This window comes from Ovis canadensis, chromosome 13, assembly GCF_042477335.2.
Source record: "Ovis canadensis isolate MfBH-ARS-UI-01 breed Bighorn chromosome 13, ARS-UI_OviCan_v2, whole genome shotgun sequence".
Classification (NCBI taxonomy): Eukaryota; Metazoa; Chordata; class Mammalia; order Artiodactyla; family Bovidae; genus Ovis; species Ovis canadensis.
In genome coordinates, this window is record NC_091257.1 from 70,151,427 (window position 1) to 70,177,695 (window position 26,269).

The window sequence follows — 26,269 nt, forward strand, 5'->3', positions numbered from 1 at the left end:
TACAGAGAAGGTGCTCGTAAGGTTATTTTAAATAACTTACTTCGTCAAAAGGACAGAACGGGAGAGAAGGACCCCAGGAAAACCTCCAAGCTGGACGCTCCCTTTCCCTACGCGAGCTGCTGGTCCCGGCCGGCACCACCGTCTCACCCAGTGATTTACAGACACTCGCGGCCAGGGGCCGCGCAGCCGGAGGAGATGAGTCACCCTGGCGTGGCCTCGGGCGCCGACCCCTGCCCCGCCCCCGCCGCCCAAGCTGCGGACATCACGGCGCAAGACGCCCGGTCTCGGGCGGACCGAGGCGCCGGTCCGGGGGGCAGGCCCGCGCTCGCCCCGCCCGGTGCCCCGAGCTTCGGGGCCTGCGCCCGCCCGGGAGCAATGGCGACGACGCCCAGGCTACCTCGCTGACCCAGCCCCCAGGCAGTGCCCTCACGGGGTGCCGGGTTCCCGCGGGCTGCGGCGGCCTTAGCTCCGATATAGGCGTCCCCGCTCCCTCGCCCGCCCGCCCGCCCGCCCGGCGATCCCATCAGCTCCGGCCGCAGCCATTTTGGAGCAAGCGGAGACAAAGAGCCAGTCATTGCTGCCGCCCCCACCAGGCCCCAGCCGCGGTCCCCGCCCGTCTTGTCCTCCGGGTCGTCAGCCTCTGGCCCGTCCGGCAACCTGCACCCCACCATCCCCGCCAGACCAAGGACTCCCGGGCCCCCAGCCCACTAGCCCGCAAACCCCCGGCCGCCCGCCCGCGCCTCGGCTTCTGCCGCTCGCAGCCATTGGCCGCGCCTTTTAAGTGCACGGTACGGCCAATCACGGGACGCCGGGCAGCCGGGCGGGGGGGCGCCGCGGCCAATGGTGAGGCGCCGGGCGGCGGGCGGGGGCGGGCACGCCGCCGCGCCTGCGCACCGCGTTGCCACCGCCCTCCCCCCCGCCCGGCCGCCCGCGCCCCCCGCCCGGCCGCCGCCCCCGCCCCGCCCGGCGCGCGCCGCCCCCCGCCCGCCCCCGCGGCCGCCCGCCCGCCCGCCCGCCCGCCCGCGCGGAGCCTCCTCCCCGCCCAGCGCCGGCCGAGCGGCGGCGGCGGCGGGCCGAGGAGGAAAGATGGCGGCGGGCTCGGATCTGCTGGACGAGGTCTTCTTCAACAGCGAGGTGGACGAGAAAGTGGTGAGCGACCTGGTGGGCTCGCTCGAGTCGCAGCTGGCGGCCAGCGCGGCCCACCACCACCACCTCGCGCCCCGCGCGCCCGAGGCGCGGGCCGCGGCCGCCGGCGCGCTCGGGAACCATGTCGGAGCCGGAGCCGTGCCGGCCGAGGGCGCGCCCGCAGCGGCGCCGGAGCCGCCCCCCGCAGGTAGAGCGCGGCGCGGCCTGAGCGCGGGCGGCCGCCGGCCGGGCCCGCGTCCTCACCGCGCCGCCCCGCTTGTCTCCGCAGGGCCCGCCGCGAAGCTGAGCGCGCTCGAGGCCGGCGCGGGCGCCGGGGCCGGAGCCGGAGCGGGCGCCGCGGCCGGGGCCTGCCCGCCGGGGGCAGCGGCCGCTCCCGAGCCCGCCGCCAAGCCTGCCGCCCGCAACGGCCCGCCCGGCGGCCCCGGCGCCGCGCAAACTTTGAATGGGAGCGCCGCGCTGGGGAACTCGCTCCGCGCCGCCGCCGCACCTGCTGTCAGCCTGCTCCACAACGGGCCCGCGCCCGCGCCGCCGCCGCCCAAGCCCGCCGCCGCCACTGTCATCCAGACGCCGCCCTTCCTCGGCGCCCCCGCCGCGCCCGCGCCCCGCGTCCCCTCGCCCCCCGCGGCCCCTGCGCCCGCCGCGCCCCCTGCGCCCCCCGCGCCCGCCGCCGCCGCCCCGCCGCCGCCGCCGCCCGCGGCCGCCAGCCTGGCCCGGCCGCCCGGGCCCCCGGCCGGACCCCCGGCGGCCGCGCAGAACGGGGGCAGCGCTGCGCCCGCGCCCGCCCCCACGCCCGCCCCCACGCCCGCCCCGGCCCCCGCGCCCGCGCCCGCCCCGGCGCCCGCCGCCAACAGTCAGCCCGGGCCCGCCGCCGCGCCCGCGCAGGTGGCCAAGGCCGACTCGCCCAAGACCGCGCTGCAGCCGGCGCCCCCGCCGCCGCAGACCCTGGCGACCAGCTGCCCGGCCGGCGCGGGGTCCGGCATGATCCTCGGGCCAACTATGCAAGGGGCACTGCCCGCCGCCGCCGGCCTCCCGCCGCCGGCCCCGGGCACCCCCACCGGGCTGCCCAAGGGCTCGGCCAGCGCGGTGACCCAGAGCCTGCCCAGGACGCCCTCGGCCACCACCGGCGGGATCCGGGCCACGCTGACGCCCACGGTCCTCGCCCCACGCCTGCCGCAGCCGCCGCAGAACCCCACCAACATCCAGAACTTCCAGCTGCCCCCAGGTGAGTGGCCGCGCCGCCGAGCGGCTGTGTGTGTGCTCCCCAGCCGGGAGTCCAGGAAGTTGTCTGGCTGGCAGGACGCGGAGGTCATGAAGCCCTGCCGGTGCGTCTCTGCCCCGGTCCGGGCCGGTCCCGGGCCTGTATGTGCTCTAGTGTTGCGTGATGTGGCTGCTGGGGCCTCTTAGCTGTGCGGGGCTTGGCTTCTACTCTCCACTTTGGGTTGGGGAACTTTCTCTGTCGGGACTTCCGCCGAGTGGGCCCTCTTCTCTCCTCCTGGCCTTGTGTGTCCCTGCCCGGTGCCCCCACAGTGGACAGCAGTAGCAGCTGGCGCTCTCGGGACAACTTGCTGGGTTATTCAGTCTGGGCCGGTGACTTCCCCACGTTTGGCTGTTCTCTCCCTGGTTTCTGGGATCAGGCATATGGTTTGTGTCCTCACTGAACTCTTCTGCTCTGTTACTGGGCTGGTCTGTGATTGGTGTCCCCTTCTGGTGGTCTAGGGACCCCCTTTCCCGGTGAGGTCAGGGGAGTGACGCCCCCTCCGTGAGGCTGGGCAAGCCTGCGTGGAAAGCTTTTGCTCCCCTGCTGACACCAGGATGGCAGAGTTCCCAGGTGAGCTTGTAGGGATCCCGGGGCACACACCCTTCCTGGTCACAGCCCTTGCCTCACGCGGCTCCTGCAGTCGTTTTTCAGCACTTCCCGTAGTGGCCGTGTGGTTCTGCACGGAGTCCTCACTTGGAGGACGCCCGGTTACCTTGATTGTTACCAATGCAGTCAGCGGTGGGCTGGGGCTCCCCGTTCAGTGAGTCCTTTGGAGGTACAGATGGTGTAGGAGGACAGGCAGTGTCTCCAAACCTACACTCCATCTTCTGTTCTCTGGGCAGCTTTTTAAGGCTTTCTAGGTCCCCGTGGCATTAAGTGTGTCCCGCTGCTTTCTTTCGGGCTTGCTGGGCAGAGAGAAACCCCAGCGCTGGAGGCTCCCAGTCTCTGCTTCCATCCCCGGCCTGGCCTGCGTGGACGCAGAGCGCTCCTCCCCTGCCGTGTAGTAACGTGTGCTGGTGGCAGGAGCAGTGGAAGCAGCACCGCCTGTGTGTGCGTCCCCTCGTGCTTTCCGAAGCAGCCGTTGGTCACCTTGAGAGGATTTCAGCGTCTTAGAAGGAAGGTCTTGTTGTCACAGTGCCGTGAGGTTTGGCGCGGTGGCGGCACCTGGCAGGGATCTGATTTCACACCACAGAAGGGAGGAGGCAAGGTTCCAGCCAAGAGTGCTGTTTGGGGGTGGTCGTGAGGGCTGCCCTGATCCCAGGAGGAGGTGATGTGAAATAGGTACCTGAGAGGTGCAGGGTGCCTCTTACAACATGCTTTGTTTTTGAGTTTGTAGGAGGTTTTCATTAAAGGTTCTGTTTTGCACATTATGTGTATTTTGACCTTTTAGTGGAAAATATGTTTGATTTCTAGTGACGCTTAAAAAAGAGAAGTCATGGTGGTAACAGGTTATGTAAAACGTCAAAATACTTTTTAGTTACTCATTAAAGTATCCCCTCAGTGGTTCTCAGCCCCTGCCCCACTCCTGGCCAGGACAGTTCCCTGCATGACGCTTTTGTTCTGAAAACTGTCAGTGAAGTTTGTGAGTCAGTGGAGCTGGTGAGGCTGGCGCTGTGCCCGCGGAGGAGGCCCCCCGGGGCACTCGTGTGATGCCTGTAGGTGTGGCGGTTTGGGGCTGACTGGATCCCCTCGCCTCTGCATAGGTGCAGCCTTCACTGCCTGCCGCCTTCTGGGGGAGGAAGCTGTGGTTCTGAAAGGGCGCCTCTGTCAGCTTTGTCATGATTGACCCTGGACGCACTTTCATCTCCTGTTCTACCGGCGGTGTTAAGGATGTCTGCATGTGACAAGTAGGCGACTCCTTGAAGAAAACTGTAAAAGTGCTGACTCTTTGCATGAGTTCTCATGAGTCTTTGCGGTAGTCCCGTGTGTGTGTGTGTGCGCGTGCGCGTGCGTGTGTGTGTGTGTATGAGTAGAGAACAGCTCATGTTGACATTTGGGTGACAAATGCGGAGAGCTGTGCTTTAAAGGGGCCAAATGCTTTCTAGAAAATAAACTCACATCCATCTCTTCATGCTTCCCCTACCCCCACAGTCGATCCGCTCATTTGGAGCTCTGATTAATTCTGTTCCATCATTTTAATAAAAGCAGGAGCAGAAAAAGCATAGTTAAAACTACTATCAGTTCCCCACAACAAAGTACTTTCTTTTAAATAGTACAAATTAATTTTATAAATCAAAGTGACAGATTATGAATATTCTAGTTACCTCATGTAATTGATCGATTGGAAGACACTAAGTTCTACTTGAGGTCTCCTGTTCATTGAAAGCTCTCATCATAAAAATGTATAAAGCAGAGGTGGAATTAACTTGTGAAAATAGCTATCGCCTGGCTGATAATGCACTCTGGTTAGTACTCAGGGGTTAGGGGTGGGCAGGGTTTTCAAAGCTACACATAGGTGTCAAGTGAAATAACAGACTGTTGGCAATTGAGTACCGGTGAGAGAGGCCTGCCCCACTGTCGGTGGGTGGTGGTGATGGAAACAGAGGGACAGAGGCTTCACAGAGTCCCTGAGGGCCGCCAGGCCTTGCGTATTTCATCCTCCCAGCCCACTGTGAGCTCCTGTTGAATTTGGTTTCAGTAGATTCAGTTTTGATGTCTTTGTCAGGATGGTTTTGTAAAGAGACGTTGATGTTATTGTGATTAATTTACTTGTTTGAAGGAACCAGAGTCTCAGTTTTAATCTGCTGTGGGGAATATTGAGAACACGTGAGTCTTCAGAGAGATTGTTGCAGCAAAGGCGGTGGTCCCAAGAACAGTGAAGAGCACTAGTTAGTTCTATACAGCTTAGAGTAGTCATAACATAAAAGTAATATTATGATTGTAGTTGAAAGGAGAGAAAAGTGATATGACACCAAAATTAGCATGTGCGCAAATGGTTTTAAGAGATCTTTTCAGATAGGTGTTACGTTAGAGATGCTCATTTCTAAAGGTTATCTTTTGTTGGCAAGTTTGCATTTTCAGTAGTGTGTGTCTCTGTCTGCTCTGCTTTCATGGAGAATTTGTCCTCCTGTGATGCTCAGGTTTGGCTGAAGTACAGTTCTCATTCCAGGAGAGAACGCCTTTCCTCTATATCCTGGCTTCAGGACTGACTTGGCATGGGGCTGACTTAAGATGAATAGTCTTAAGGTGGCTGTGCTTGGAAAGACGGGGTCTAGGGTGGGGTTCCCATCCTCGGTGAATGGAACTGTTGGATGGTGGGGAAAGAGGAAGAAGAACCTGGGGGCCAGCTTCTGTGTAGACCGGGTTGAGTTCTGGGATGGTCGACTCTGAGCAGGATGGCAGGGCTTGGGGCTCAGGATGTTCTGGTGGCCGACTTCTGCAGAAGTGTTTGGCACAAGGGATAGCCTTAGGAGTTTATATGTTGTCACTTGAGGGCACTCTTCACCTGGGACAGAAGACATGGTTTCTGGGGCCTCAGTTTCCCCAGGTAGAGAGTGGGCTTGACCCTGTTGTGAAGGCTGTGAAACTGCATTGGGATGAACTGTGCACGACTGTCAAGTAGTGTTTATTCACATGCTGTCTCAGCTCCCTGGCCTTTGTCATCAGCTTCAAGCAGTACGTCCTGTGGATGTAGCCGAGTCTACAGGATGGCGTTATTCCCATCAAAACTGCGCCCAGATTGGATAGGTTCTCAGCACCCTGGGGAGCCTGGTTCTGTAGGTGAGAAAGTTGCTGAGGTTTCACAAGTGGGCTGCAGATCTGGGGGATGTGTCCTGACAGACATGGGGGACACAGAGTGCAACTCTCTGCGGAGAGAGTAGACCTGGGTAGGGGCTCACTTTAGGCCAAAGGCCTTGACCAAGTTTTCCTCTTGATGTACTTAGATAACAGTAGGATTTGAAAAGAAGGAAGAAAAATAACTTTGGGGCAGCTCTGCTCAGCGACAGATGAGGTGATGTCTCTGAGGTCACTTCTCCACTGTCAGCTTGGGGGAGGCCCTCAGTGGACAAGCAGGCGGTCCCTCCTCCTCGCTTTCTGCCCCACCTTCTGTCCTGACTGTCCCCGTCTCTTTAGTGTGGACATAGCTATCTTGGTGATGTGGCCTGGGATGATGTCCCATGCCCACATAGGTGTCTTTGGAACTGATGATCCTCACATTTTAGCAGCAACCAGGAAAGGCACCCCCAGGCCTTTTGGGGATGTCTCTTCTCACTGCTCACTATGCTCCAGGGCAGTGAACCCTGCCGTAGTGGTGGAGTCACTGGAGTTTGAGAAGTTTGAGAATAGTCAGTCCTGCTGCAGGAGGGGTCAGTCCTTATGTTAGGGCTCTGGAAGGAAGCAGATAGGAAGATGGTCTCCTGGCTGGTGGGTGGCCATCCTGTCTCCCTGGATGGTGGGGGTGGAGCCTGGACTCCTCAGATACCTTCAAAGTTGCTGACTGGTGGGCGCTGGGCCCCCAGCGGTGGGGTGGGATCAGAACAGGACTGGCCCGGTTCTGCCCTGCCCTAGCTTGGGAGGTGGCAGTGGGAAAGAGCAGTAGGGGCAGGCGCACCTGTTTGTTTCTTTGAAATCGTAATGAGATGACGGTGGTTCTGACATGCTTCTTGAGCCCATTGCAATGTGTAAATGTAAGCTTTCCTCGTCATAAGTGATACGTCTGAAGAAAGCTTTTTTTTATAAATCACTAGTTGTGTGTGAGTTGATCAAAACATAATTAAAACTGTTTTTGAAGATCTTGAAGCAGAGATTTGAAAGGACTCTGGAGAAACTTGCCTGAGCTTTGGGGTAATTTGCATCTTTCTCAAAAGCGCTTTTCCTTGTCTTCAAGTTGATAACAAGCAGGAGACTCAGGTTTTCAGATTGTCTTGATTGACTCTGTCGCTGCTTGGGGCTCTCACCTCTGAGATTTGTCTTTGGCTGGAGGTTGGCAGCCTATTGTTTAATCAGGCTTTTGATAGTAACAGGACAAACTGAGAAAGAAAAACAAGTGAGAGGGGAGCTGCACAGGACCCTCCGTCCTGGGTGTTGTGTGCCTGGCGGGTGACTGCATTGCGCTGTTTCCTTTCGGGCCTAAGGGGTCATGGCCCCTGGTCTGTAAATTACAAACACTGCACTTCAGACCATCTTAGAATAATTGCTCTTTAACGCCGAGTGAAGTAGATTAAGTGCTATAAAATTATGTTTGAAAGTTGGAAACTTTATATTTCTAGGATAGGGCCATGCAAGCTTTAAATTAACAGTTTTGAATTTTACATATTCTCAAATAGCTACACCAAGAAATAAAACCTTCGGAAGACAAAGTTGTCCACAATTTAGATTCCTCCCTTGCTCCCAGTTTGAGAAGCGCATGGATGCCACACCTGTTTCTTGTCTGGCTGCCCGCCTGGCTGCGCTGCTGCTCGGGGGTGGGTGGAGACTGTGTGTGGGTGGAGGGGGGAGCCCCCCACCCTCCCAGCGTGGGCTTCCTGATGGACATGACGCAGGCCTGTGAGCGCAGAGCCCCTCTGCAGCCCTGCAGGCCTGTGAAGCTGGGTCGGACGTTTGTCCTTCCCTCCCCAAGTTAGAGCCTGGATGGGACCTTTCTGTGTTTTCCATGTGGCCTGGGAGGACAGGACATGCCTGCTGATGTTGAGCCCCAAACTTGGGAGGTATGTGACCAGGTGAAGAGGAGGGTGCAGGGGGTCGGTGCTGATGCTGGGGAACTTGTGTCCTGGAGGGCTTGGTATTGTTTGAGTATCGTCCTGCTCCAGAGATGGGGAAATCCTAATACAGTTCTTCAAATTGGATGTTGGATTTCAGAACTTAGGGGCAAGTGGTAAGAAGGTTCTACCTTGTGAGTGACTTGTTTTGGGGGTCAGTGGCCTGAGTGAACACTGAATGGACAGGGCAGGACTCAGAGACCTCAGTCCCCTCCCCAGTGCTGGGTGGCTGGCCTGCTGGTCAGGCAGAAAGGGCCCGGTGGGGTCAGCAAGGAGGCCACGGGCTTTGGAGAGGAAGTGTATACTGTGCTTACACCTGAGTCTCGGGGTCGGGGGGAGAAGGCAGCTTTTCTGCTCTTTGTGCTGAAGTACGTGGACAGCCACTCAGGAAAGGTGTACAAAGGAGTTTGTACAGCTCTCACAGGGGGGCTCGTCTTCATGAAGTTTGTTCAGATGAACGCCAGGCGTTAGTGAGCTCAGCACGGAAGAGACAGGCCTGTGTCGAGCCTTTTTGATCTTGTAAAAATGCTGTAAAATAATAGCATCTTAAGTATCACGGTGACTATTCAAAGAGTTATAAAGGAATATGTTCTTGATTTTGTAAAAATAAAACTGTGTTATACAAATTGTTGGTCACTTGAAAATGATTTCTTTGCCCACTTGTTTTTTCTGATCATAAAATTAGTTTTATTCATTATAGGAAGTTTGGAAAGAGAGGAAAAGTGTAAGGAGGGAAAAGACATCACTTGTAACCTCACTTTGTTGGCCAGGTCTTATTTTGGTGATGTCATCTCAGCCCATGTCGGGTGCAGAAGTGTTTCTGACTTTTACCGAGTCGGGGTCACCCCATAAGGGCTGCCTTCTCCTAAGTTTTGGGTGTGGCTCCCACCCCTCAGTGGTCTTTGAAGTTCCCTTTGGTGCCCCTCTGCCTCGGGCCAGCACTTCATCTCAGCACCGTGACACCCTGCAGTGCTCATGTCCACTGGTCTGGCGTGGCTGTCCCGTGTCCACTCTGTGCGCCTGCTGTGCTGAACGTTTTCAAGTCTTTGATACTGGTGTCTTTTGAAGGACTCGTCTGTTTACGCTTTTAAAACCGTGGTGTTTAGAAACATGGCCAAAATGTGACTTTTTAGAAACCAGCAGTGTTCTAAAGATTTCCTTTAGCAAGTCGTATCTGGTTTCGCGTCTGGATTCTTAAACTTTGTGAGGGTAATTAGGCCTTTGGTTGATGGAGGTGTTGGTGGAGACTGTGTCCTGCTTTCCAGGCGTGGACTGAGCGAGTGAGCCAGGCTGCTGTGGATGCTAGCCTCCAGGCTGGGGCCCCAGACCCACAGAGCCCCTGCTGTTGGGGGCTTGGTTTTGCGGGTTTCTTACCCCAGGTTGATGAAGGAGTGGACAAGGGACCAGAAGCCCTTCCGAGCAGGCAGTTGAGGCCTGGGTGGTGAGAAGGGAGCTGCATGCTGCTGGGGACCTGGGTTCAGGAGAGAAAGGAGCCAGTGCGGGGACTTGAGAGCAGGTCAGGGAGGAGAGCCCAAGTTGGGGGAGCCATGGGGGCTGGCTGGGGGCCGGCTGGTCACAGAGCTGTGCATTCAGAAGTGCTGGGGGTTGAATTTATTCCAGGGTTCTCAGCAGGGCAGTGGTCAGATCTGAGCTGTGTTATGAGAGCACTTTGTGTGTGTGGAATACAGGGGTGAGGTAGGTAGAGGCAGGTTGGCCAGCAGGGGTTGGTGGTGGCCAGGGAAGCATCCAGGCATAGGCAGGCAGCTGGGCCTGGGATGCCAGTGTTGACATGGAGCATGGTGGGCCTACTGATAGGTTGGAGGTCAGGGGTAAGGACAGGGCCTCCTGGGGGCAGTGAGGTTGGGGACTGGGGTGACATGAAAGAAGGTGGAATATTCCCTGGGGGCCAGTGGGGGTGGGCACAAGTATGCTTGTTTGGAGATGTTAAATTTGAGATGTCTGTTTGTAGAGGAAATGGAGGGAGTTGAATATAAGCAGAAGATTGAAGGAGAGGTCGGAAGAGGTCAGAATTTGGGAGTTGTGGTGTTTGATGGAATTTTTCGTCGTGGGGTCACCCCCACGGGAGCCTCAGTGCAGATCCAGAGAGAGAAAGCTGCCTTCTGGGACAAGGTGGAAAAGGGCAGACCCTGCTGGGCAGAGGGTAAGGTGGAAGGGGGGAGTCTGAATGCTGCCAGTCCTTCTGGGTAGAGTATTTTGTGATGTTGGACGTTGTCACTGGGGAAGTGCTGTCCGCTGGCCTCTCTGCCTTGTTATGAAGACCCCCTAGAATGAATGTCAGTACTCTCCTTGTGGGGCTCGAAGTCAGCGAGCCCAGGTGTGTGCAGTCCTTGACTCCTGCCATGTGCCAGTGGGTAGGCATCTGTAGGTCTTCAGGGGCCTGTTGGTTTCTGGAGCTGATGGTTCCCTGCAGATGACCTCCTTTGAAGATGCTGAGACTGGAGGTGAGTCGCTTTTCAAGGACCTAATGGCCACTTACCAAGGGCCTGGGATGGGTGCTGCCCTCTTTCCGGTATGCCCTCTGGGCTGTGCCCACTGGAGCAGCTGGTGTTCAGGGACCAGGCTCTGCACAGGGAAAGCCTGCATGTGGAGAGGCTGTCCCAGGGAGCATGCTCGCTTCCTGTCTGGAGAGCAGGCGTGGCAGGGCATGGAGTGCCCGGCTGTGGGCTTCTCCTGGCGGCAGGAGCTGTGCTCCGTGGTCCTGGCTTTGAAAGGCCCTTCATGGCCCCTGCAAGCGCTCCGGTAGAGGCCACCCTGCTGACTGGGAGGGTGAGCTGTCAGGAGGCACCCTGGCCTCGAAGGGCAGAGGCCACGGCTCCTCCAGCTGGGCCCTGAAGGCACAGAGCTGTTTCGGTGGACAGTCAGTGGCCCTATTCGTGGCCCCACAGGCCAGGGCGGTGATTCCAGACCTTGGCTGCTCATTGATCAGCAAGCATGAACTGAGCACCAAGTTCAAGTCCGACCTGGTGCTGAAGCAGGACTGTCCTGCCCTCAGGGAGTGCCCTTCTGATGGGCGGGGCATGGCTGAACCTCTGCGGATCAGTGGGGGTGGGGCTAGTGGAATGTCATTTCTGAGTTGCCGTGTCATTAGTCACTCCCTCCCTTGGTGTAATTTCTCAAAATAGGCTTTCTGCCTGTTCTGTTCAGTTCTGGATGCTCCGCAGTTTCCTCTGCTGCTTTGGACTGATTAGATAACAAGTCAGGTTTCATGCCGCTTAGTGACGTGTTTTGCAGTTAAACTCAGTTCAGAATGTCCACCTTGAAAGTCCTCGGGTGATGAAGACAGCCTCCAGCTGGGCCATGGGGATGATGGGCAAAGAGCTCATTAGGGATCGTGTGGGTCCAGGCAAGGCTCCCAATCTCTGTGTGCCTTGGCAGCCTGGCCTGGGCCCTCGTGGGCCGACTCTGCTTTCCTTCCATGCTGAGCAGTTGGGAAACCACACGCCTCTGAGTGTCTCTGAGGCTGCGCTTGGGGGTAGTGTTGGCTTGGTGACCGTGGAGGCTGCCGGCTGCTGGGGACCTGCCACCCTAGAGAGAAGTGTCCTGTTCCGGCCTAGCCACCACAAGGTGGGGCAGGCCGTGCAGGGACGCGTGGGCACAGGCAGAGCTGTCAGAGCATCTGAGCCCCATTCCCTGGGTCAGCACAGCTGGCCAGCAGGAGTAACCTGTGTGCAGGGAGGGGGGGCCCAGGGTGAGCCCACTTTCATGGCTGTGCAGGGACACTACTGGGATCAGTGTGTTCCCACCTGTTTTGTGTCGTGTGTTCCTTCACTTGAGGGCAGTTGTCCAGAGGATGGGCTTGAACCCTCTGAAGGTGTGGCTTCAGAACCCATGGCCCCTGGCAGAACAGGCCCTTCCTCAGGACAATGGGTCTCTCCTGAGGCTTGTCTCCAGGAGCTCCAGACAGCAGGGCAGCTGTTCTGAGTCTGTGTAGGTGGGACTTTCTGGGAATTACCCGTTGGTCTCGATGGTGGTCTCATCAGTGAAGCAGGGCACCTGGGCCTTGCTCTGCCTTGACTTCTGTGTTGGCATGGTGCTCATGTGGGGAGTCCCGGAGACCTGGGGGTGTTTGTGGACAGTCCATCGTTTAGCAGACTGGCCGAAACTTCAGGAAGCATTGGTTGAGACGGAGGCCAGTGGAGGGCAGGGGGTGTTTGGATGTGAGGTGTGTAGAGTTGAATGAGTCACAGTCTCTGGTCATTTACCAGTTAAATAATCACCTGTGACACCCCTGGCAGGAGACCGGGGTCTCTGCCTGCCTCCCGTGTAACGGTTGGACCCTACCTCCCCAGCTGCGGCAGCCTGTGTCCCCACTTGTGGTCACCACACCCTCGTTTTCTGCTCCTACCCGCTCGGGGCATCTTGCTATACATAGCAGAACCATGTGTTGGATTTTGTTGTCCCTTTGTAGGGAGAGCTGTGCTGTGGGCCATTTTCTGGGGCCTTGGATGTTATGGTGCAGGGGTGCCCCTCCTGTAGGGTGGGTGGTGTTTTGTTGTGTGGGGATCCTTGCCCCAGTCTCCAGTGGGGGAGCAGGGGGCACAGACCTGTTGTGGGAGGAATTGTCATCCAGGAAGCGTTGCCACTTCCCAGCAGCGTGTGGGACATCCTGCGAGCAGGCCAGTGACTCCCTTAGGAAAGTCACATGCTTGGTTCTAGAAGTTTGAGTTTGGGTCGTCTACCCACATGAGTGTGAGTTAGGAAGTGGGTTCAGGGCTGGGACCTAGAAAGGGATTCTTAAAAGGGGGATTGCTCTTCACACCACAGGGACTGTGTGCTCACCTGGTTTGGGGGAGGGTAGGATAGCCGGGAGAATAGAAGCTGCCAGAGATGGGTTCTGGGTGTTGTGACCCCTAGAGGGTGGAACAGGTGGAGCCTGCGAAGGATGCTGTGGAGGAGAGAGGGCAGCGTGCGTCCCAGCCACCGGACTGCCAGGGGATTCCTGTCCATCTACTCTCTCCTCCTCTTGCGAGCTTAGTACCTCTTAGGTTCCTTTACTCTTGGTTTAGAGGGTCTTGGAGTGGGAGGAGATTGTTCCACTATCAGCCAGTCACTCAGAGGCTGTTTCTCAGGTGGGGTTTGGGGCTCTACCCTGGACTGTCCAGTTCAGTTCAGTCGCTCAGTCATGTCCGACTCTTCGTGACCCCATGAATCGCAGCACGCCAGGCCTCCCTGTCCATCACCAACACCTGGAGTTTACTCAAACTCACGTCCATCAAGTCAGTGATGCCATCCAGCCATCTCATCCTTTGTCGTCCCCTTCTCCTCCTGCCCCCAATCCCTCCCAGCATCAGAGTCTTTTCCAGTGAGTGAACTCTTTGCATAAGGTGGCCAAAGTATTGGACTTTCAGCTTTAATATCAGTCCTTCCAATGAACACCCAGGACTCATCTCCTTTAGAATGGACTGGTTGGATCTCCTTGCAGTCCAAGGGACTCTCAAGAGTCTTCTCCAACACCACAGTTCAAAAGCATCAATTCTTCGGCGCTCAGCCTTCTTCACAGTCCAACTCTCACATCCATACATGACCGCAGGAAAAACCATAGCCTTGACTAGACGGACCTTAGTTGGCAAAGTAATGTCTCTGCTTTTGAATATACTATTTAGGTTGGTCATAACTTTTCTTCCAAGGAGTAAGTGTCTTTTAATTTCATGGCTGCAGTCACCATCTGCAGTGATTTTGGAGCCCCCAAAAATAAAGTCTGACACTGTTTCCACTGTTTCCCATCTATTTCCCATGAAGTGATGGGACCAGATGTCATGATCTTCGTTTTCTGAATGTTGAGCTTTAAACCAGCTTTTCCACTCTCCTCTTTTACTTTCATCAAGAGGCGTTTTAGTTCCTCTTCACTTTCTGCCATAAGGGTGGTGTCATCTGCATATCTGAGGTTATTGATATTTTTCCCGCCAATCTTGAGTCCAGCTTGTGTTTCTTCCAGCCCAGCGTTTCTCATGATGTACTCTGCATATAAGTTAAATAAGCAGGGTGACAATATACAGCCTTGACAGACTCCTTTTCCTATTTGGAACCGGTCTGTTGTTCCATGTCCAGTTCTAACTGTTACTTCCTGACCTGCATATAGATTTCTCAAGAGGCAGGTCAGGTGGTCTGGTATTCTCATCTCTTGAAGAATTTTCCACAGTTTATTGTGATCCACACAGTCAAAGGCTTTGGCATAGTCAATAAAGCAGAAATAGATGTTTTTCTGGAACTCTCTTGCTTTTTCGATTATCCAGTGGATGTTGGCAATTTGATCTCTGGTTCCTCTGCCTTTTCTAAAACCAGCTTGAACATCTGGAAGTTTACGGTTCACATATTGCTGAAGCCTGGCTTGGAGAATTTTGAGCATTACTTTACTAGTGTGTGAGATGAGTGCAATTGTGCGGTAGTTTGAGCATTCTTTGGCATTGCCTTTCTTGGGTTTGGAATGAAAACTGACCTTTTCCAGTCCTGTGGCCACTGCTGGGTTTTCCAAATTTGCTGGCATATTGAGTGCAGCACTTAAACAGCATCATCTTTCAGGATTTGAAACAGCTCAACTGGAATTCCATACTAGCAAAAGTAGATTAAAAAATAATAATTTTTTAAAAAGCATTTTTAGTTTCACAACAATTTGAGGAAAATCTAGCGATTTTCTATACACCCCTGCCCCCAACACACACAATCTCCCTCAGCATCCACAACCCCCACCAGAAGATGCATTTGTTACAGCTGGTAAGCCTGCATTGGCGCATCGCCCACGGTTTCTAGCCGGGCTCGCTGCCGTGCTGTGCCTTCTGTGGGTCTGGACGAACGTGTCATGCTGCGTCTCCATCACGACAGCGTCACACAGAGTGCTTTACTGCCCACACAGTGCTTGGTGCTCCATCTTGTTGTCCTTCTTCAACCCCTGGCAATCACTCATCTTTTCACTCTCTCCATAGTTTTGTCTTTTCCAGAATGGCATATGCTACTGCTGCTAAGTCACTTCAGTTGTGTCCAACTCTGTGCGACCCCATAGACGGCAGCCCACCAGGCTCCCCCGTCTCTGGGATTCTCCGGGCAAAAACACTGGAGTGGGTTGCCATTTCCTTCTCCAATGCATGAAGTGAAAAGTGAAAGGGAAGTCGCTCAGTTGTGTCCAACTCTTAGTGACCCCATGGACTGCAGCCTACCAGGCTCCTTCGTCCATAGGATTTTCCAGGCAAGAGTACTGGAGTGGGGTGCCATTGCCTTCTCCGAGAATGGCATATAGTTGGAACCATACGCTATTGCTGTTTTCTCTGATTGGCTTCTTTCTTTGGTAATATGTACTCAGGGTTTCACCATGTCTTTGTCATGGCTTGATGGTTCATTTCTATTGATCACTCTGTGACGCTCCACCATCCGGGCGCTCTACTGTTTGTTTATCCATCACCTAGTGAAGGGCATCTTGGTTTCTTCCAAGTTTTGACACTTCCCCATACGGCTGCTGTAACGTCCATATGCGGGTTGTCATGTGGATGTAAGTTTCAGCTCTTTCGGGTAAATAGGAGCAAGAGTTGCTGCATTGTATGGTAAGAAACTGCCAAACTGTCTTCCCAAGTGACCGCACCGTTTCACATCCCCGCCAGCAGTGAACGAGTGTTCCTGTTGCCCCACACCCTCACCAGCACTCGGTGTTGTCAGTGTTCTGGGTTTCGGCCTTTCTATTTGGAGTGTGGTAGCATCTCGTTGCTTTTGGAGAAGGCAATGGCACCCCACTCCAGTACTCTTGCCTGGAAAATCCCATGGACAGAGGAGCCTGGTAGGCTGCAGTCCATGGGGTCGCTAAGAGTCGGACATGACTGAGCGACTTCCCTTTCACTTTTCACTTTGATGCATTGGAGAAGGAAATGGCAACCCACTCCAGTGTTCTTGCCTGGAGAACCCCAGGGATGGGGGAGCCTGGTGGGCTGCCGTCTGTGGGGTTGCACAGAGTCGGACACGACTGAAGTGACTTAGCAGCAGTAGTTGCAGCAGCAGCAGCATCTTGTTGCTTTAATTCGGGTTTCCCTGATGACATACTATGTGGAGCATCTCTCCGTGTGCTTGTTTGCCTTCTGTACTTTGCTGAGATACCTGTTTAGGTCTTTGGCCTATTTCCAATTAGGTTGTTTGTTTTCTTGATGAGTTTTAAGAGTTCTTTGCATATTTTGGATTACAGTTTATCGATGTGTCTTTTGCAAGTATTTTCTTCTCCCAGTCTATGACTTGTCTTCTCGTTCTCTTGATATTGTCTTTTGTTGAACAGATGTTTTCACTTTTGATGAAATTCAGCCTATCAGTTTTCTCTTTTATGGACTGTGCCTTTGGTGTTGTATCTGAAAAGGCATCACTGTGCCTGCATCACCTAGGTTTTTTTCTGTTATCTTCCAGGAGTTTCATAGTTTGCACCTTACATTTAGGTCTGTGATACATTTGAGTTCATTCCTGTGATGGGTGTAAGGTCTGTGTCTAGAGTCATCTTTTGCTGGTGGAGGGGTGTCCAATGGTTCCAGCACCATTTGTTGAAGAGACTGTCTTTGCTCTGTTGTGTTGCTTTGCTCCTTTGTCCACGATCGGTTAACTGTGTTTATGGGGGTCTGTTTCTGGGCTCTCTGCTTTGTTCCATTGATCTGTTTATTCTTTCCCTGAACCACTCTGTCTCCGCTACTGTAGCATTTTAGTAAGTGCTGAAGCCGGGTACTCACTCCTCCAGCTCTGTTCTCCTTCAGTGCTCTGGGGCCCGTGGTGGGTCTTTGGCCTCCTCTCCATGTGTACTTCAGAATCTGCTTGTTGATACTCATGAAATAATGCACTGGGATTTTGATTGGGAATGTGTTGAGTCTACAGATCAAGTTGGGAAGAACTAACATCTAGACAGTATCGAGCCTTTCTCTACATAAATGTGGAATATCCATTTCTTCGTTGATTTAGTTCTCCTTTGACTTAATTCATCATTGTAGGCATTATGTTAGATTTATAACAAGTCCTGAAAGATGATGCTGTGAAAGTGCTGCACTCATTATGCCAGCAAATTTGGAAAACTCAGCAGTGGCCACAGGACTGGAAAAGGTCAGTTTTCATTCCAATCCCAAAGAAAGGCAATGCCAAGAATACTCAAACTACTGCACAGTTGCACTCATCTCACACACTAGTAAAGTAATGCTCAAAATTCTCCAAGCCAGTCTTCAGCAATACGTGAACCGTGAACTTCTTGATGTTCAAGCTGGTTTTAGAAAAGGCAGAGGAACCAGAGATCAAACTGCCAACATCTGCTGGATCATGGAAAAAGCAAGAGAGTTCCAGAAAAACATCTATTTCTGCTTTATTGACTATGCCAAAGCCTTTGACTGTGTGGATTACAGTAAACTGTGGAAAATTCTTCAAGAGATGAGAATACCAGACCACCTGACCTGCCTCTTGAGAAATCTATATGCAGGTCAGGAAGTAACAGTTAGAACTGGACATGGAACAACAGACCGGTTCCAAATAGGAAAAGGAGTCTGTCAAGGCTGTATATTGTCACCCTGCTTATTTAACTTATATGCAGAGTACATCATGAGAAACGCTGGGCTGGAAGAAACACAAGCTGGACTCGAGATTGGCGGGAAAAATATCAATAACCTCAGATATGCAGATGACACCACCCTTATGGCAGAAAGTGAAGAACTAAAAAGCCTCTTGATGAAAGTAAAAGAGGAGAGTGGAAAAGCTGGTTTAAAGCTCAACATTCAGAAAACGAAGATCATGACATCTGGTCCCATCACTTCATAGGAAATAGATGGGAAACAGTGGAAACAGTGTCAGACTTTATTTTTGGGGGCTCCAAAATCACTGCAGATGGTGACTGCAGCCATGAAATTAAAAGACACTTACTCCTTGGAAGAAAAGTTATGACCAACCTAAATAGTATATTCAAAAGCAGAGACATTACTTTGCCAACTAAGGTCTGTCTAGTCAAGGCTATGGTTTTTCCTGCGGTCATGTATGGATGTGAGAGTTGGACTGTGAAGAAGGCTGAGCGCCGAAGAATTGATGCTTTTGAACTGTGGTGTTGGAGAAGACTCTTGAGAGTCCCTTGGACTGCAAGGAGATCCAACCAGTCCATTCTGAAGGAGATCAACACTGGGATTTCTTTGGAATGAATGATGCTAAAGCTGAAACTCCAATACTTTGGCCACCTCATGCGAAAAGTTGACTCATTGGAAAAGACTTTGATGCTGGGAGGGATTGGGGGCAGGAGAAGAAGGGGATGACAGAGGATGAGATGGCTGGATGGCATCACTGACTCGATGGACACGAGTCTGAATGAACTTCGGGAGTTGGTGATGGACAGGGAGGCCTGGCGTGCTGTGATTCATGGGGTCGCAAAGAGTCGGACATGACTAAGCGACTGAACTGAACTGATTTCATTTGTTTGATGCTAACATAAATGATATTGTGTTTTTAATTTCAAATTACATTTATTCATTGTTTGTTTATAGGAAAGCAATCGGATTTTATGTATTAACTTCGTATCCTGCAACCTTGCTATAACTGTTCATTAGTTCCAAGGAGTTGTTCGTTTTTTGGTCAGTTCTTCCGGATTTTCTGCATAGATGATCATATGATATGTGAACGAAGGCAGTTTTATTTTTTCTTTTCCAATCTGTATACTGTTTATTTCCTTTTATTGCCCTGGCCAGGACTTCCGGTTTAAAGCAGTGGTGAGAGGGGGGCATTTTTGCCCGCACCAGATCTTAGTGGAAAAGCTTTGAGTATTCAGTATGATGTTAGCTGTCAACTGTTTATAGATTATCAAGTTGAGGTAATTGATCTTTTTTCCTGTATTGAGACTTTTTACTATGAATGGGGATATTTGGGGAGCCTCCATGGGACGCTAGGGGCACACACTTGGCAGGGGAGGGCTGAGGGAGACCCCCTATCCTGTCCGGGTCTCTGTCCCTGAGCGAATCCAGGGTTCTGAGAAGGGCATTTCTGGAATGCGCGTCCCTTCCTTGGTCTGGGGTTCTGGTGGCAAGGGCCAGTGTTGCAGCCCGAGAGACCTGGCCCCACCTGAGCCCCAAAGGGCTTTTGGGACTTTCAAGGGTGAATTGGGTGTTTGTGTTAGAAAGTGACCCTCCCCACCCGGGGTGTCCTGCTCTGGGTTGGGGGTGGGCTGGTTCCCATACCCCATGGATAGTGAGGAGGGAGGTGGCTGCTGGGTGGCTGCGGGGTGGGGGTGGGGGCCAGCCTTGGTGAAGGGCTATGAGGTAGGTGGAAGAGTGAGTCTGGGGGATCCCAGGAAATAGTGGCGTGGGTGCTGCTTGTCCGTCAGGCAGCCACGTCTGAGTGTCTTGGTAAGGGAGTCCGGGCGCTGTGTTGAGACGATAGATCTCTGGTCCCCTTGACGTGTCGTTTTCCACAGGACTAGAATTTGATGGCGGATGCTTGTGTTCCCCACACGCTTGGTGTGGAGACCAGGGGTCACTTTTCTTACGGCAGAGCCCTGCTTGTGCAGGTTAAGCACTTTGCGGTTGAACGGTGTGAGTACTCCCTTTACAGAAGAGAGAAGGGCTTGTTTTCTCAGCGTCTTGTGCGATGTCACCACCCCCACTTGTGAGTCTGGTTCTTTACAACCAGGCTGTGCCTCTGGAGGTCTCCCTGAGGGCAGCAGCTTCACCAAGGATCCACCGACGACAGTGTCCTTTTTCTTTTGGGTAGGGTCTTCTCTACTTGTGCCTGAGTTTACAGTTTCCTGTTCACGTCTAGGGTTCCTGTTTTAGGGAATGTCAGGTTCCCTTGCTGGGAACAAGTGTGAATGCTCGTTATCTTTAGAAGTCCTGCTCTCAGTGCCTGCTGGCTTCACTCTGAGAAGGTGGTGCCTCAGGGCTGAGGACAGCAGTGAGGAGACAGCTCTGTTCAGAACGGCAGGAGTTTGCAATAGACATAAGACAGATCTTGAAAACGGCTGGCAAACACACGCGCAGTCGTCAGAGGAATTCTGAGGAAGGCCCCTGTGGGGTCCCCCACTCCGTCTGCTCCCACTGAGGCCGGTAGAGTGAAAAGGACTGAGCGCACCTCCAGTGGGCGGATGTGTGGGGGTCGTTTCAGAAGTGGCCTTGGTAAGGTACACGTTTCCTCGTCTTACAAACCAACCAGGTAAGATCTGGTCTCTCAGTTTATTTCCATTGTAGAAAATTCGGTGAACAGGGAAAAAGTGCGGGAAAAGAATGATTATTATTAATATGTACTATTATTTCTGTCACCAAGAGGTCATTATAATAATCTCTGACCCATTGTTTCTTGATGTCCAGGATTTCCCAGGTCCTTAACTATGCTCTGGTTAACATGATCTTAATGGGTGTGCATGTAAGTGACCCGTCATTCACTCTTCAGTACTAGTCTAGTGCCAGCTCTGGGCCAGGCCTGTTGTACATGATGGGACCCTGCGGAGAGGGAAGATGTGCTGTGGCGGGCAGGAGCGTGCGTGGGGTGAGTGGTGGAGGGTGGGTTCTTCACGTGCCTGTGTGGGCGGGCTCTTGCTCTGGGAACGACCCAGATGCTTACTGTGTCTTCTCGTGTGTGTTTCCTCATGGTCTTGGCTGTGTCTGGGATTGGTCTGTGTGTTGTAAGGCAAGTGGCTCACACCGCGTTTCTGGAGGTGCCTCCTTCTTGTTGTCCCCTGTCTCTGCACTGGGGGCCAGGTCGGGTGGGGATGGCTCTGCATTCTGTCCTGCTGGGCTGTGAGTGCTCACTGTGTCCTGTGCTCTCGGGGTCCCAGGCCTGGAGATGAACTTTTCCCAGCAAGATGGGGAATGGTCTTTAGAGGAAAATGGCTCTGGAAAAGCCAGGGGCTGGGCCTGGTCTCTGAGGGGAGGGGCTCCTCTTGGTGTTTCTAACATGGGTTACCCGCCAAGTCTTTGACACTGTGTGTGTATTTATAGTGTTAAGATTTCATTTATTTATGTCTGCGCTGGGTCTTCACTGATGCACAGAGGCTACGCTAGTTGCGGTGGCTTCTCTCGTGGAGCATGGCCTCAGTGGTCGTGGCGCATGGGCTGCAGAGCGGATTCTTATCCACTGTGCCACCAGGAAAGCCCTTCTTTGCAGTTGTTTATATGTTCAAGACTCCATTAAAATAATCTTTTCTTTTGTTCTGTGCTACCAATTTGATACATGGTTTACTTTTTTTCTATTTTTGTTTTACTTTGTTTTAAACGTTAGTTCCTATTTTTTTTGTTTGTTGTAATTTTGTATTTTGAATGTGTGAAACATTTTCAGACATTTCCATTGTATGAATGCTGAGCTTTTTAGAAGGACTTTCAACTCTAGTCCCGCTTTCTTCCGTTCCCCTAGAGGGATATATATTAGTCTGTGGGCCCTCTTTTCAAGTATGTCTTTTTGTAGAAATAAATATGCACACAGAGATAATATTCTTTCTCCTCTTTTTTCTGTAGGTGGCATATACATCGACTTGAATCTTGATTTTCTTTTTTTTAGCAAATCATCTAAAGAGATCATCATCTAGTGACGTTTTGATTGAAAAACTACATTTTATATCTAGGATACTCTGAGAAGAAATCATTTTTTGTAGTGATACCTTTCTGCATGTTCATACACTAAAACTTAAAAGTACATTTGGAGGGGGATAGTTGAAAATGACGTTTTTCATTTTTCAATGAAATGAATGATCAAAGGTATCCATCAGCATGGGTCTGCCGGCAAGTGTTGGGCTGGAGGTGGAGGGCAGTCCTGCCTGTGGAGGGCAAAAGCCCAGTGGTTCTGGTCCAGTCTGCTGTGCACTGGGAGTGGGGCCTCAGCTTCCAGGGTGACTTGGAAGTCTGGTCTGTGATGTTTTAGGGTTGACAGGGCTCGTCTTGAAACACTCATCAGCACACGTTAAAGTCTTTTTGGGGTATCTGCATGCAACAGAGTGGATCTGTTTTGAGAACACAGATGGAATTTTGGGAAGTGGATGCCCTGTCTGTCCCCCATCACAAGACGCAGGATTCTTGGTTACCCTAGGTCACCCTGGGCCCATGCAAATGTCCTTTTTGCTTTTCTGTCACTGCCGTCTGGTTTTGCCTTTCTAAAATTTCCTGTGTATAAAGTCATGTGCCATGTGCTTTCTGGTGTCAGTCGCTCTTCCCTCCATGCATGGTTTGAGTTCACCCATGTGGCTGTGTGTGCCAGTGATGCGTTGACCGTGCTGAGCAGCATTGCACGTTTGGACACACGCCGTACGTTCATCCGTTCGTGGTGGGTCACTTCCTGCTTTTGACTGTGACGATCGACACTGTAACATCAGTGCCCTGCCTTCATGTGGACATGTGCGTAGACACGCTCTCCTCCTGCATGAATGTTAGGAGTGGGATTGCTGAGTCGTATGGAAGTGCACGTCCAGTCTCATCAGAGGCCACCTCACTGCTTTCCTGAGTGGTTGTGTGAATTTCCGAGAGTTCCTGTTGCTCCATGTCCCAGCCAGGGCTTGGCATGGGAAGGCTGCTTCATCTAGCTGTTCCAGTGGATGTGCGGTGGTCTCTCACTGTGTTTATTTTTTAAAGTCTCTCTTATTGAGGCATAGTTTTCATACAGTAAAATTTACCCTTCTCAAGATATAGTTTTGTGAGTTTTAGCAAACATAAATTATGTAACGATCACCACAGTCAAGATAGAGAATTGTTCCACAGGCTGAAAAAGTTTTTCCTTTTGCCCCTTGCCTCGGTGGTTAGCTGGTCATCTGCCCAGTCTCTATGATTTTGCCTTTTCTAGAATTTTATATAAATGAACTTACACAGTGATAGTCTTTTCTGTCCGGCTTCTACTTAGCAGAATACTTGTGAAAATTTCCAAGCTGTTGTGTATATTGGTATATGGCTTTTTGTTGTAAAGCAGTGTTCCGTGCAGTGGATGGATATGGAGTTTTATTTGTCCAGTCACCATTTGGTGGGTATTTGGGTTTCCCGCTTTTGACTATTAAGGATGGTGCTTCTGTGAAGCTGAATAACTGAAACTAGCACAGTATTGTCAATTTGACACACATAAGAAAAAAATAATATGGCTTCTGTAAACTTTCTTGTCAATCTCTGTATGGACATGAGTTTTAACTTCTGCTGGGCAGATGCATAGGAGTGGGACTGTTGGATATTGTAAGTGAATGTTAACTTTTTAATCTGCCAAGCTCTTTTCCAGAGTGGCTGTCCTATTTTACATTACCACCAGCAATGTATGATGGTTGTTTCAAATCATTTCTGTTAGTATAGTATTTTAAATTTTGGCTGGTTTCTTGGGTATGTGATGCTATCTCATTATGGTTTTAATTTGCATTTCCCTAATGACTAATGTCGTTGAGCATCTTTTCGTGTGCTTATTTTTCATTTTCCTATCTTTCCTGAAGTGTGTATTCAGTTGTTTCACCTATAGTTTTTAATTGTGTTGTTTGTTTCGTTATTATTGGTTTGGTAAGAGTTTTAAAAACATAGATACAGTTGCTCTTCTATCAGAATTGTTTTATAAGTGTTTTTTCTTAATCTGTGTTTGCCTTTTTATTTAACAGTATATTCCAAAGAGCAAGTTTTTAGTTTTAATGAAGTCCAGCTTATCAATTTCTTTCAGTGTTCACATTCAGTTCAGTTCAGTTGCTCCGTCGTGTCCAACTCTTTGTGATCGCATGGACTGTAGCACGCCAGACTTCCCTGTCTGTCCATCACCAACTCCCGAAGCTTGCTCAGTCTCATGTCCATCGAGTCGGTGATGCCATCCAACCATGTCATCCTCTCTTGTCCCCTTCTCCTCCTTCCTTCAATCATTCCCAGCATTAGGGTCTTTTCCAGTGAGTTAGTTCTTTGCATCAGCTGGCCAAAATGTTGGCGCTCCAACTTCATCATCAGTCCTTCCAATGAATATTCAGTACTGATTTCCTTTAGGATTGACTGGTTTGATCTTGCAGTCCAAGGGACTCTCAAGAGTCTTCTCCAACACCGCAGTTCAAAAGCATCATTTCTGCGCTCAGCTTTCTTTATGGTCCAACTCTCACATCCATACATGACTACTGAAAAAACCATAGCTTTGACTAGACGGACCTTTATCGGCAAAGTAATGTCTCTGCTTTTTAATATACTGTCTAGGTTGGTCATAGCTTTTCTTCCAAGGAGCAAGCGTTTTTTAATTTCATGGCTGCAGTCACCATGTGCAGTGATTTGGGAGCCCAAGAAAATAAAGTCTCTCACTGTTTTCATTGTTTCCCCATCTGTCTGCCTTGAAGTGATGGGACTGGATGCCATGATCTTCGTTTTCTGAATGTTGAGTTTTAAGCCTACTTTTTCACTCTACTCTTTCACTTTCATCAAGAGGCTCTTTAGTTCTTCTTTGCTTTCTGCCATAAGGATGATATTATCTGTGTATCTGAGGTTATTGATACATCTCCCAGCAATCTTGATTCCAGCTTGTGCTCCATCCAGCTCAGCGTTTCTCATGATGTAGTCTGCATATAAGTTAAGTAAGCACAATGACAATATACAGCCTTGACGTACTTCTTTCCCAGTTTGGTACCAGTCTGTTGTTCCATGTCTGGTTTTAACTGTTGCTTCTTGACCTGCATACAGATTTCTCAAGAGGCAGGTCAGGTGGTCTGGTAGTCCCATCTCTTTAAGAATTTTCCAGTTTGTTGTGATCCACATAGTTAAAGGCTTTGGCATAGTCAATAAAGCAGGAGTAGATGTTTTCCTGGAACTCTCTCATTTTTTCTGTGATCCAGCAGATGTTGGCAATTTGATCTCTGGTTCTTCTGCCTTTTCTAAATCCAGCTTGAACATCTGGAGGTTCTTGGTTCACATACTGCTGAAGCCTCGATTGGAGAATTTTGAGCATTATTTTGCTAGCGTGTGAGATGAGTGCAATTGTGTGGTAGTTTGAACATTCTCTGGCATTGCCTTACTTTGGGATTGGAATGAAAACTGACCTTTTCCAGTCCTGCGGCCACTGCTGAGTTTTCCAAATTTGCTGGCATAATGAGTGCAGCACTTTAACAGCATCATCTTTTAGGACTTGAAATAGCTCATGTGGGAATTTACATTATGTCTTATCAAAGAAGTTTTTGCCTGACCCAGGGCACAAGGGTTTTCTCCCATGTATAGGATTTTTTTGTTTTTAGCTTTTACTCAATCCAATTCAAGTTCACTTTGGGATGTTGGTAAGGTAAGGGGTTGAGATTAATTTTCTCCCCATAGAATATTCAATGGTACCTATTTGATGTCTTTGTTTATGGATTGTATTCTGATCCCATTTGTTTATCCCTGTCTACAGTTCTTGATTAGCACTTACTCCTTCATAGTAAGCCCTTAGCTCAGGTAGCATCAATACTCTGAGTGCTCTTCTTTTTCAAAAATGTTTGGAGCTACTTGTTGTTGTTCAGTGGCCAAGTTGTGTCCGCCTCTTTGTGACCCCATGGACTGCAGCATGCCAGGGTCCTCTGTGTCCTTGGAGCTAGTTGAATTTCTTGTAGTTCCATGTAAGTTTTAAAATCAGCTTATCCATTTCCACAGATAAGTCTTCTGATATCTTGCCTGGGATTGTATTGAGTCTGTGAACCAGATTTATGATAATTGACATCTGAAAGACATTGATTTCTGATCTGTGAACATAGAATACCTCTCCGTCTATTTAGATCCTTATAAATGTTTCTCTCAGAATTATGGTTTTCAGTGTTTATGTCTCAAACATACTTTGTTAAATAAGCATATCTTTAAGCATTCATGTTTTTAAGCTACATAAATGGTACTTAAAAATTGCAGTTTCCAGTTACTTGTTATTAGTATTCAGAAATAAAATTGCTCATTTATTGACCTGTATCCTGTGGCTGTGCCTAACTCATATATTAGTTCTTCTGGCAATTTTATGGATTCTTTAGAGTTTTCTACAGAGACAACTGTTTTGTCTGTAACAGAGAGAGGTTTCCTTCTTCCTTTCTGATCTTCATACCTTTATTTTTCTTCTTGTTATATTGTACCAGCTGGGACCTCTGGTGTAATGTTGAATAGAAGCAATGGAAAGGGACATTTTTGCCTTGTTTCTGATTTGGGGGGGTCGTATTAGACTTCTTCATAGGTGTCCTTTAGTGGGTTGAGGGAATTCCCTTCTCTTCTTTGTTTGGTGAGAATTTTTGAATGGATGTTTAATTGGTAAA

At 51.2% G+C, this 26,269-nt stretch overlaps 1 protein-coding gene across 1 annotated transcript in view; it reads left to right on the top strand.

Moving 5' to 3' along the window:
• Nucleotides 1-1,023: 1,023 nt before the first annotated feature.
• Nucleotides 1,024-26,269, top strand: part of TAF4 (TATA-box binding protein associated factor 4) — a 65,190-nt gene continuing 39,944 nt past the window's right edge. Inside the window, exons 1-2 of the mRNA XM_069546792.1 lie at nt 1,024-1,333; nt 1,415-2,368. Of these exons, the coding sequence (XP_069402893.1) occupies nt 1,087-1,333; nt 1,415-2,368 (1,201 nt within the window). The 5' untranslated portion in view covers nt 1,024-1,086. The remainder of the gene's footprint in view (nt 1,334-1,414; nt 2,369-26,269) is intronic.